Consider the following 12,717-nt stretch of genomic DNA (forward strand, 5'->3'; position numbering starts at 1 on the left):
TTTCACGCAAGACCGGGCTCAGCAATTTTGTGTTGGTGTCCTGGTACTTTTATGGCTTCCAAAAGAGCCCTTCTATAAGGCTGTGTGATGAAGTGATGTGTGAATGTGGAGTGCTATCCTTTTACATGTTGTAACACCCCAAGAGAAAGTGCCTGTCACATAAGAATAATTGCTCATTTAAAAACCAAGTCCTGGAAATCTTGCATATTAAGCTAATATAAACTTATGGTAAAATCGACCACTGTCTGATATGGACGATATTAAATCAACATTGCAAACGAGAGCTCGGTAGACTTACGTCATTGCTAATATCATTGTTGAAAAAAATCTTAAATAGACTATATTTGTAATCATTCCCCAGAGGCCTACCTGCGACTAGGCTGAATGTTGTAATGCCCCAGCAGGCGCGTGGGCGTAATGCCAGTAACATACCCCAGACCTGCGGGAGGAGGGGTTAGTAAATTGGCCCTACCGAAGTCCATTTCGAGGGGCAGGAAATCGTCTGTGGACTTTGACTCACTGGAGGAAGACACAATGCCCGGGGATATGTCCTCCCCCAAATATGAATTGGAGGATTACGTATACGAAATGGAGTGTCGCTCGGGAATTGGGGGGAACGGGGGCGGGGACGACGACGATACTGAGGAGGACGTGTTTGCACGTCTGGCCCAGAAGGAGAGGGACCTTATCTTGGCTGCCGAATTAGGCAAGGCCCTTTTGGAAAGGAACGAACTTCTCGTGCAACAGAATGAGCGTCTCGCTGAGGACTACAGCCACAAATTAGAGGTAAGGCGAGCAGCGGGGACAAAGTGAGCCTTCAGGTTTTCAGTTATGTTAGGTATGTTGCAGGCTTATATTGCCCGTTGGCAGCCGACAGTTCATACGCGCAGTGTAGGCCTATGTAGCTCTGGCAGTGAAGTATTGACCAATGTTTGATATGTCATTATTACCTTCAGGAAATCAACAGATGCATTATAGGTTTTTATAGCTTTGTGACAGTTGAATTACAGGTATATGTAATTCTTAGGTTATCTGTAATTGACACAATATATGATCGGCACTAGGAAGTCCTGATGCTGTCAACTACGCTAGTAACTTACAGCAACGTTCCCGTCTAAGTTTTCACAGTTCTGCAGAAATGCGCTCATTGTGCTGTGAAACTTCGATGTTGATTAAACTAAAAAAGTAAGGTAGTAAACTAATAAACAAATAAATAAATCCTGCGTAATAACAGCTCTTTTAGTAATTGTTAAGTAATATGATCTTTTAATTCATGCCATGAAAATGCTCAAATGTATAAATTTTATAGGTTATGCAAAATGTGCAAATATTGGCTGCCATTAATGTGTAGAATAATGTATACCCACTCAGTTGAAAAATTCACTGTTGGTTATTCGGCGCTGAACCACATTAAACACACACACAACACACACACACCACACACACACCACACCACACCCACACATCACACACACACCAACACCACACACACACATATAATATATTATATTTATTATATAATCTATTGGTTTATATATATTAGATATATTTATATATATAATATAATTATTTATTATTATATATATAATAATAATATATAATTAGAGAGAGAAGACAGAGGAGAGAGAAGAAGATGAGAGAGAGCTCCTATGAACTACGAAATTCATGTTTTGTTGTTAAGACCGCAGACACATCAAACCTCAGTTTACCGACAGTGTTCGTGACCGAGTGAATAGCAAGATTTTAAAGATTACGATGACTTGTGACTCGGCTCTCTCAAAATTGTACTAATCTAGCATAGATGGAGTGAAATAGCTCTCTCTCTCTCTCTCTCTCTTCTCTCTCTCGCTCTCTCTCTCCTCTCTCTCTCTCTCTGTGAAGTAGACAATTTTCTTGACTTGATGTATATATAGATAGATAGGTAGATATATAGAAAGATATACATGTATATAGATATATATATATATATCATATATATAATATATATATAATATATATATATATATATATATATATATATGTGTGTGTGTGTGTGTGTGGTGTGTGTGTGTGTAGTTTAAAAGGCCCACAAAGCATTAACACGACAAAACCATATATTTCAATTGTCAGTGCTTTTGATCCTGATAACAGGTGGAAGTGGGGTTGAAATATAGTCAATCGAGATATGTTTTTTTCTACAAATAGTGTTTTAAGAATTTTGAAATTCCTAGAACACACACACACACACACACACACACACACACACACACACATATATATATATATATATATATATATATATATATATATCATATACATATATACACATAATACATGAATACATGTAAATTTTGAGATTAAAGGTGTTACGTTCACATGGTGAATCTTTTTTTTTCTTTTAAGTAAAGAAACGAATAAGGTAAAAGAGAGGGAGAGAAAGATGATTTATACACAAATACATCAAAGGAAAAAAACCCTTTTCCTGCATGGAGTTGAACAACCTGCGTCGTGAACTCCGCCCACCACGCCCATTCTCTCCCATATCTCTACCCACCCTTTCTGGCTATTTCCACCCAAACGTCACTACGATGATTTACTGTGCTTTGTCGCTTTCTTGGGCTAATCAGCTGACTTTTTAAATCACCTTTCCTATTGCTTATGTGTGCAGATATGCTCTCAAGGAAATCTTTGCTTCCAAAAATTTCATTTACCGCGGAAAGCTGATTGAATTATTGTGAATTTACTCAGTAAGTGTTTATGTAAGATGCAAATGTATTTTATGAATCGAACTAATTTTAGTATGAATGAAAAAGAAAAGATCAGAAAGTATTCCGACTATTAAAATTCAACATCAATGGAATGTTAATAATTCCAAGTAAAATATAACCATGGTGTGGGTGTGCGTGCGTGCGTGCGCGCACGTGTGTGTGTGTCAAGACATTTATCTTAGGTGACCAATAATTTAAAATCAGTAAAATCAGAGGACATAGAAAATTTAGATGAAAAAGGAAATCCAAGAACCTGGCTTTACACAAACTAAACGTTTATAGTTCTTTTTCAGTATTATTAAAATGAGCTGGAAGATGTTGTTTGGCTGCACTTTCATTAAAAGGATCTAAGACGTTTCACTGCCTTTTCATTAAAAGGATCTGGAAGATGCTTTATTACACTTGCTTTAAAATAATGTTGAAGATGTTTTTCTGCACTTACATTTAGCTAAATGATCGGGAAAATGTTGTTTTATTGCACTTACACTATGGATCTGGAAGATGTTTCACTGCTCTTACATTAAAAGGATCTGGAAGATGTTTCAATGCTCTTAGATTAAAAGGATCTGGAAGATGTTTAACTGCCATTTCATTAAAAGGACCTGGAAGATGTTTTACTGCATTTTCATTAAAAGGACCTGGAAGATGCTTTACTGCTCTTACATTAAAAGGATCTGGAAGATGTTATGTTATAGAAACCACGTCTGACTAAACTATTATAAAAGACTTCATCCGCACTCGTAATGTGTTCTACTTCTTAATCTCTTTTTTTTTCTTGACAGAAGAATGGATAAGTTTACCTTCGAGAGGAATATTCTCTGTTGATTATAGTCTTTGAAACATTTGTTGACGATCTACTGGCTATTGGTTGTCTGTCAGAATACTGTTGTCACTTCTTTCGGCATGCAGATAATCATTTTTGTAAGTCACACTAAACTTGGCAGCCAACATTGCTATGTAACAGTTATCAAAGTTATTAAGTGTCCCGATCTCTGTTCCCGGGAAACAGAACAATCCTTACCTTTCCTTGAAGATGACAGGATCAGCTGATAAAATGACCATCCCCTTCGGATGAAGGGTTACTTACCTCCAGTAGTTTGAAGGACAACTGGTACATCCTCTGGGAACTGAACAAAGATTATATTCATAGTTCATCTGCCGAGGCCACTAGATAGTAAGATTGCCTCGAATAGCCTTGTTATGATATCTTCCATCTTTTATGTGCCTATTTCTCCATTAAATATTGTGTAGGGAGCTGTGCACCAGCCTTAGAAATTGAATGTTATTAAAAATAGTCCTCATCCTTTCCTATGGAAGCATCGTATCCTTTTTGTCAGTGTCCGTGATCAGTACTGTATCGGGCCTTTTTGCATCTATATCAGGATACTAAAAAGCTCTCTACAGTAAGTCTTGTTCCGTTTTTATGACGTGATAAAAGTAGTTAAGGTACCAGACTGATTTAAGTGAGTTCTGCATGCTCCTTCCGCTCACATGGGACAAAGCAAGGAAGGCAAATGTAAACTTATTGGTATGATACCGAAGAAAGAACTTTTGTCCAGACTACGCGAGATTCTGGAACAGTTATTACTGAACTGCTGACCTTTCCAGTGATTCGATCACTTTTGTTGGCAGTTTATCTGCCGACCACAATTTTCACTGTCTTGTACCCATGCGTGCGTAATGGTCTGCATATTGTAATGTGCTGCTTTTTTCCCCGTTACTCTTACTTGGCGTGAACTTTAGCAAAACCCGAGGTTTCCCAGACCACAAAGTTACTTTTACACCAATCTAGGCACCGTGTGATATTAGGAATTCTGTAACGATACCTTCACGAAATGACAGATATATGTCTAGTCGCCAGTTTGTAAATTGTACTTTGAAAATTGTGTTAGAAAAATAACTCCAAAATAGTTCATTGTTTTTGAGAGAGATTTTGTTCCAAAATTATTATAATTCATAATAATGAGGAGAACCTGTCTATCTTAAGCCGTCTTTCTTTGACATAACACGGGTTTATCCAAATTTATTTTTTTTGGTTATAAAACAGAAGTTTTTAAAACATTCCTGAACTAGATTTCTGGAGTTGGCGCATCGAACTGAATCGTAGGTACATGAGTAGCCTATTGTTTGTTGAAAGGCATAATCACCTTTTTATTGAAGGTTGTTTACTTGTTCCTTCATGCATATTACAGTAATAATGTTTTAGAAGTTGAGGAAAAGCAGTAATGCGACTTTAAAGCACAATTCACCAGCGACTTAGTTTGTGTGGACTATATTTTTTTTTATATGGATGTGTATATCAGTTTGTAGATATTACTTTGATATTTTATAATTCTCACTGTTTAAATTTGCAATCCTTGCAAAGGTTGGAGAGTCTGCCTCGATAATGATCGATTTGGGCATGTCGCATTTGAAAGTTCGCTTATTTTGAATAACAATGATTTTATTCATTAATTTAGGTTCACAAGCAGGTTTTTACCTGCTTGTTTTCAAAGAGCTACTTTTTCAAACGTCATGGAATTGATTTTGCTCTCATACTCGTAAATGAGAGGCCTCGAGTGATTTACATAATTGTGTAATAGATATCTACCTATATGCGTACATAACCATGCACATATACACATAAATACACTATATATATATATATGATATATATATATATATATATATGTATATACGTATATATATGATATATATATATATATATATATATATATATATATATGTATATGTATATATGTGTGTGTGTGTAATGAATATTTATATTTGTATTTATGTATACATGCAACTGAGCAGAAACACAAATCTTTACTGAAGGAGAAATTTAAAATCAAGGTAGATGTGTACATTATCTCTGGTACATTAAGAAGTATGAGAGTTAATGTACATTTCTTAACGCATCTTTTCTCGGCCGAGCGATCATGTTCATAATCTAGGAACGGTAGAAGGTCAATACATGTATCCTCATTCATTTTGTATGTAGCATATAAGGTAACGGATTTTTTTCTACTAAGCGGACCGGTTGCGTTTTGCAACTAACATTCTCTCTCTCTCTCTCTCTCTCTCTCTCTCTCTCTCTCTCTCTCTCTCTCTCATTATCAACAGATTAGATACAACACAAAGTCTTGTTCTAATTTCTCTCTCTCTCTCTCTCTCTCTCTCTCTCTCTCTCTCTCTCTCTCTCTCTCTTCATGTTTATGTTCTGGAGACAACAAAATGCATTAGATTTACCACAAAAGTTGAGTTGTATTTTCGCGAGAAAGAGACTCAGACCTTTGGTACTGACTCTAAGAGACTGACACCCTTTAGTTTCGCCCCTTCTCAAACTCGTTTAGTAAAGATCTTGAGCGAACTGTTACGTAAGACTTGGCTCTGCGACCACCAGGTGTGTAACGTTATAGCCATGGGTAAAGGCCATGCACAAATAAGTCGCTATGGCTTTCATCAACATCAGTTTTTTCATTCTACTATCTGGGTCATTTGTCTTTTGGTAAAGGTGGTGCCGTTTTCTTTGCTTTAATGTCTTGAATGCTTAAATGGTGGTGTTGTATATCTATATATACATATGAAGATTTGCATGCATATATATGTATATATATATATATATATATATATATATATATAGATATAATATATTATATATATATATATGATATATATATATACAATCACACACGTATCTCTATATGATATATATAATATAATATATATATATATATATCTATATATATATATATATGTATATATATATATGTGATTTACTATATACTATTATATTATATTATATATATAATATATATATATTAATTATATATATATATTATACCACACAATACATACGTACATACAGAGAGAGAGAGAGAGGAGAGAAGTAGAATAAGCAAGACGACCTACTATTGTAATACGGCTGCATCAATCCTGCTCCATCAATCCAGTTTGACAAACAATTGGCCTGGATTCTTAGGAAGGTCTTCATGAGCGAAGGATCGTTATGCATTGGAGAAAGACTTTCCCTTCTCTGGCTCCTGTGGTGTGGATCCCGTTGTTTTATGCTTTAGAACCCGTAATGAGTTGATATATATATATATATATATATATATATATATATATATATATATATATATATATATATATATATATGTATGTATGTACTTTTCATCAGAGGGTGATGCCTCCAGAAGGTGTTAGGCTTTCGGATTCTCTCCAAGCCATCGTAGGTGAGGTTGACACACCATAGCCCTTACCCTCCTGGATACGACCCACTTTAGTCCAATAACTGCATGTTTATTATTCGCTGCTTTAATCAATAGAGGCATAGTTGCTTTTAACTACGAGATTTGCTTAAGACGTTCTATTTGCAGGGAATCAAGCCGTAACCTCCCGCTGTTGATATATGTCCTGTCTGCTGATACACATAGATACGAGTATATACATATACATATACATATAACATATATGTATATATAATATATATATATATATAGATATATATCATATATATATATATATATATATAATATATATATATATATATGCATTAAACATTTATATATAAATGTTTAATGAATATATTACGGAGTTAAAGATGGGCTACGGAAGCTATGCATTATTGGGTGTGTTACCCAGGCTTTTGCAACGGAAGAAATTGCAACGCAACACGTGGCAGTTCCTTACCAATTGCGGCTTAGTCAGCGAATTCGTGATGCATGTTCGGATGTTGCATGACGGAATTTAGAAATAGATATGTCACTTCGACGGGATTACGACAAAAGTTCTAAAAATCAACTCGTTAGGTTACACGATCATATTTTTGAAAAGCGCTGAAATAAGCTATCATATCGCCATTTTCCTCTTACCGGTTTTTATTAGATATGAAAAAAGACCACCAAATCAGACCTAGAGACTTTCAAAGGACTCGCCCATAGAATTTGATTTTGAATTAGACAAGAAGTTGAACGATTAGAGGCAGAGACTGAAGGAAGTGAATAAAAAGAAAAAGGTCACATGAAAAACCAAGTATCGTGTCAGGATCGTTCACTTCTGTTAAAAGAGAAATTGCAGAGTTTAGCTCTGCTCTTTTGGTGGAAGCTATCCCTCGGCTCACTACCATATGTCATTAAGAAGGCACGAATATGTTTTAGCACGACTGCTGTTCATCACAGATAGCCTTTTGCCCTCTGGGAAGGAAGTGATATATACTGCTTCGATACGAGACCAATTTCCGTTTTAGACTGACACAGTGACACACATTCTTAGGATGTACTTTGCATGAAGCGTTTGCTTCACGTGAAAAGATGGTTTCTCTTTCGTTTTCTATGAGAACCCTGGGATTTCATTTGCAAGGTCCCTGGTCCTGTCCTGACCTGTTCCCCAATAGTTGACCCGGATGATAAATTTACAGAAACCAGTGAAAAACCCTGAAAGTTCTTTGTAAGAGAAGTTTGAAAGTGACTGTAGTCAACACAGATGGCGTTAGAATAGAATCAGACGATTCCTGTGAGCAATGCCGAATAAATATAAAAGTGAATGGTTACTACAAATGTTAACTTTTGTCAAGCAAAGATTAACGAGAGATGGCAGCCGCCTTGTTCTTAGGAGATTTGCGTAGAACATGATGGCTCTCCCCTCTTGGCGCCACTTCTATTATACGAGTATATATTCACACACACACACACACACACACACACACACATATATATATATATATATATATATATATAGTATATATATATATTAATATATTTTATATTAAAAATATATATATATATATATATATATATATATATATATATATATATATATAGTAAACTTAAACGGAAAGGCACAAAAGGGAGACGGAGATTTGGGTTACTGAAACAGAACTGCCAACATCATCATTATTAATACCCGGCGTAATGTTTGCTGTTGTTGGTATGCAGCAGCAGCGGCGCTATGAACAGTTATAACGGACACCTCTTACAACACTAGGAGCCAAAACTGTACTTGAATTACAACCGAACGCTTTCTTCCTTTCCTTCCTGTACGTTTAAAAATAGATGTTTTTCCTTTGCTTCATAATTCTGAAAAAAAGATTAATTTCAAAATGCAGCTTTCACTGGATACCTGCTATAAGAAAACATGCAAAAGAAATATATATTCACAGAATGCATTTATTGGACTAGATTTACATTGCTCTCATTAAAGAGGTCAGTACTGGATATACCCTGATTATACACACATTATCCAGCACTGAGAATCTGGAATCCTGTCACGCCAGTTTTCGGATTGACCAATCACCTTTCTAATATTCAGTAACTGGTTCATTGCTTGAATCTTTTGTCATTTTTTATATGACAAGTGAAGTCAGTTTACACCTCTCTCGCAAAAGGTGCCGAGGGCTAAAACTGAAAAAGAGAATTGTTCTCTCAATAAGCTGTTTCGTCATTTGAAACATTCTCTTGGGAACTGTCCGTACTGAAAATCGTGAACAAAGTATTTTCTTTACAAAGGCTCTTTCCATCTTCCACATTTAGTGGTGAGAGCTTAGCACAAGCTGTCATTATATATTATATATATATATATATATATATATATATATATATATATATATATATGTGTGTGTGTGTGTGTGTGTGTGTGTGTGTGTACATTTGTCGTATGAGAGAGAAAGAGAGAGGTATAATTAAACACACACATGTTATACTTATGTATACTTGCCTAACAGCATCGTCGCTTATAGTATAGATGGCATGCCATCCATATTTTGTAAGTGATTTGTAATTTTATGTTATTTTTAGCAACTGATTACATGAAACATGTGAGTAACATCTTTAATACCAGGATCATGATGATGCAGTTTCGTGTCAAAATGCCAATAATATCTCTACTGTTTGTGTGAAAGGTATGTTTCGTTCGATATCTGTACATGTCGACTCCATTATTCAACAAATTACCTGCAGTAATATAAGATATAAATAAGCTGTACCGTATGCGCATTCTTTGTGCTATTACAAATACCCATTAACGTAACGTATAATGTCTGACCTTGTCTCTTCCTTCCTTATTTTTGTCGCTCAGCTGACTCCTTCAAGGGTAACTTCCCTCAGGGAAGAGGGCGAGGAACCAAGTCCTTTTACATACCAGAGGGACGTGAATGACTGTCCTTTTGGCCCATCGCTGGAACTCCACGTTTTCTTTTGTTAGCTTCTGTTTTCTTTTTCCGTGTTATTGTCTCCTCCATGGAGGCACTGGTCTCTTTCGCGTCAGTGCTTCCATTCTTTTCTTTGATCGTTAGCTTGTATGTATGTGGTAATGCCTGGTTACATGATGGTTGAGAGAAGGTTTCTTCCTGAAGCCTACTTAAATGGATTACCTTCATTCCAATGGGTGTTCATTGATTTAATTATTTTTTATTCTGGTTGAACTCGTAAGACCGAGAAGGGTCCTAGAGATGCTTTTGGTTTTATTGAAACCTTGGGTCGGTATATGCACGACCAAGATGTAAATCTCCGATCATGGAGGCTGTCTTCAAAATAGTTTTTCTGGATATTGGCAGTGTCATCTCACTTATCAAAGAAATGGAATTCTCTTGCAACGAACTTATTTATAATGTATTATTCGTAACCCAGTAAATGAGATTTAGGAAGGGTATCCCAGTGAATCTGCACGCGAAGCATTTTACTGGAAAGTCTTTTTACTAAATAAGTTATTGATTTTCACGTGGTAATTTTACCTGTGAAGGAATTACATGAAATTCTCGTGTGTGTGTGTGTGTGTTTTTCTTTCGGAAACCTGCACCTTGAACTGAAACGTTATTGTAAATCCCCTTCACTAGGCTCCTCGAAAGCCAGTATCTACGTCTGAGAGAAATGAGGTTCCCGCCTGGGAACTTCACAGGTAATTACGCCATCGCAACGCTGACAGTAGTCTCAAAGAACTGCAGGGGGTAAGAAGCAAAAAACAGTAAAAGTATCCCTCAATTTAGGTACGGTCGAATATTTTTGTTCGGTTAGTTACGTGCAAGTGACAAGTAGTTAAAATATGGCGCTTCAGACATCAATTCCTTTCATTCTTGTAAAATGCTTAGAGGTTTAAGGATTTAATGAAATCTTATAGATAAGAAATCAACTTCAGACGTTTATTCGTAGTGTATATAAAAATCTTGTGAAAGAATTGACATTTCAAACGTTGCATCATTTTTCGTTGAGTAATTCTTTAGATCATAGAGAGAGAGATCTTATTTCAGGTAAGACACTTCTGACACTCCTTTGTTTCTGTTGAACTTTGGAGACAAACCTTACTCGAGGCTCAGATCCCTCTGCATCTGAGGCCACTGGGAAAAAACGTTGTCTCAAGGAACCTGTCGACACTTTCACTCACTTCCAAAGCAGCGAGACGAAGGCACGGCCAATGTCACCCAACATCTGATGGTCTCTGGTGGGTGATAATGGCCAATATGAATACACCGTGTCGATACACTGTAAGGTTTTATGCGTTGTGTGGATGGCTTTCTGCTGCTTTCTATTCTGTATGCGCCTCCTGTGAGAGATAAGTCTAGTGTATTTGACTGGATTATGAAGTGTCTTCATGACATTGTTCCCCCTTTTGTTATAAGTCAGCATCGCATACTTTTATTTCCTGTTTGAGGATTGTACATTAATGTTACAGTTCGATGGTCCAATTGATTGTGCAGCATAATTTAAGCTTTCAACAAAATTAATCTCCCTTTAAATTACGTTTAAATTACGTTGTAGCAAATGCTGTGCACCATATGTCACTAGATGTCTTCATGGCTAAATATTCATGCCTACCTATCGATCTATTTATCTATCTATCTAACGAAGTCTCTCTATTCGCCTTTATTTCAGTGAACATGTTTTGTTTCACCTATTTACAAAACTATTCAAGATCAAACATAAGCCTTTTATCGATCACAGCTTCCAAAAGGTAGATTCTAACGAAGCAGTTGAATAATTCATGAGGTATTTGAACGATCGACTCTTGAAATGTCACTTGGCGGAGGATGTACTACAACTCCTTATCCCTACTACATCTCCCACCTTTATTGTTCAATCATAGTTTCACAATTGTTGTTATTATGACTTAATTTTCCCTATTGCTGAAAGGCAATTGGAAATTATATTTTAGGAAACATGTATTGCAAATTATAATTTGTATACATTGTTTGCGAGCTGATCAGAGAAATAATAGATTTGAATCAAACATTTGTTATTCTGTAATGTCGTAGGAAAGTCGTTATTAAAGGAAAGTAGTGTAAATCTAATGTAAAACACACACACACAAACACACGGACGTTAGGTATTTATGAAGAACTGCGAGGCTTGTGTAAGAAGCTGTCCCCACACATGAGCTACAACCTCACTTTTTCTCTGATCAGATGCAACCGGTATGGACCTGCATCTGTCTACCCCAGAAAATGCTGAGGCTGAACTTGATTGAATACTGATAGCTGTGAAGTCTTGCGTCATGAAAAGCTGAATGCCTGTTATTGGGGTCTGAGGTCTCTTGAAATAATTGAATGATCAAATATATTTGTAAAAATGAAGGCGTTAAAGTTCGCACTGTCATAGATTCGAAGGCTCTTAAAATGACTGATCGCTCTCTGATTGAAGGAAAGACGAAGCAGTTTAGATCTGGTGGATGCCGTTTTAGAGATCAACTTTTGGAAATGTTTTGCTCGTATTTATCACATATTGTCAATATGCTACCTAGAGAATGATATGCCGTAGGTTCTGAAGACACCTCGTTGTGTCATTTTCCTGATGAAGTAACATCTTCCTTATGCCAATATAGATAGTACATGGTCTGAATTCCGGAGAAAGGATGTGATTTTTATTTTTATTGTTCTTCGGATATTCTAAGACCAGAAGTTCTGCAAAATACAGGTAAGTCTGCGCGGCTGCCGGGTGAACGACTTCCAATCAGTTGACAAAGGAGTGAATGCAAATGCAGAACTTCTTCAGGTTAATTC

General features: G+C 36.2%; 1 protein-coding gene across 2 annotated transcripts in view; it reads left to right on the forward strand.

Annotated features, from left to right (window-relative positions):
• LOC135226979 (bicaudal D-related protein homolog) overlaps positions 1 to 12,717 on the forward strand; it is a 250,816-nt gene that overhangs the window by 453 nt on the left and 237,646 nt on the right. For both annotated transcript variants that reach the window (XM_064266691.1, XM_064266692.1), the window contains exon 1: positions 1 to 786. This exon is cut by the window's left edge and continues 453 nt beyond it. In XM_064266691.1, the coding sequence (XP_064122761.1) occupies positions 418 to 786 (369 nt within the window). In that variant the 5' untranslated portion in view covers positions 1 to 417. The remainder of the gene's footprint in view (positions 787 to 12,717) is intronic.

The sequence above is a fragment of the Macrobrachium nipponense genome, chromosome 15 (assembly GCF_015104395.2).
Source record: "Macrobrachium nipponense isolate FS-2020 chromosome 15, ASM1510439v2, whole genome shotgun sequence".
In the NCBI taxonomy this organism is placed as follows: Eukaryota; Metazoa; Arthropoda; class Malacostraca; order Decapoda; family Palaemonidae; genus Macrobrachium; species Macrobrachium nipponense.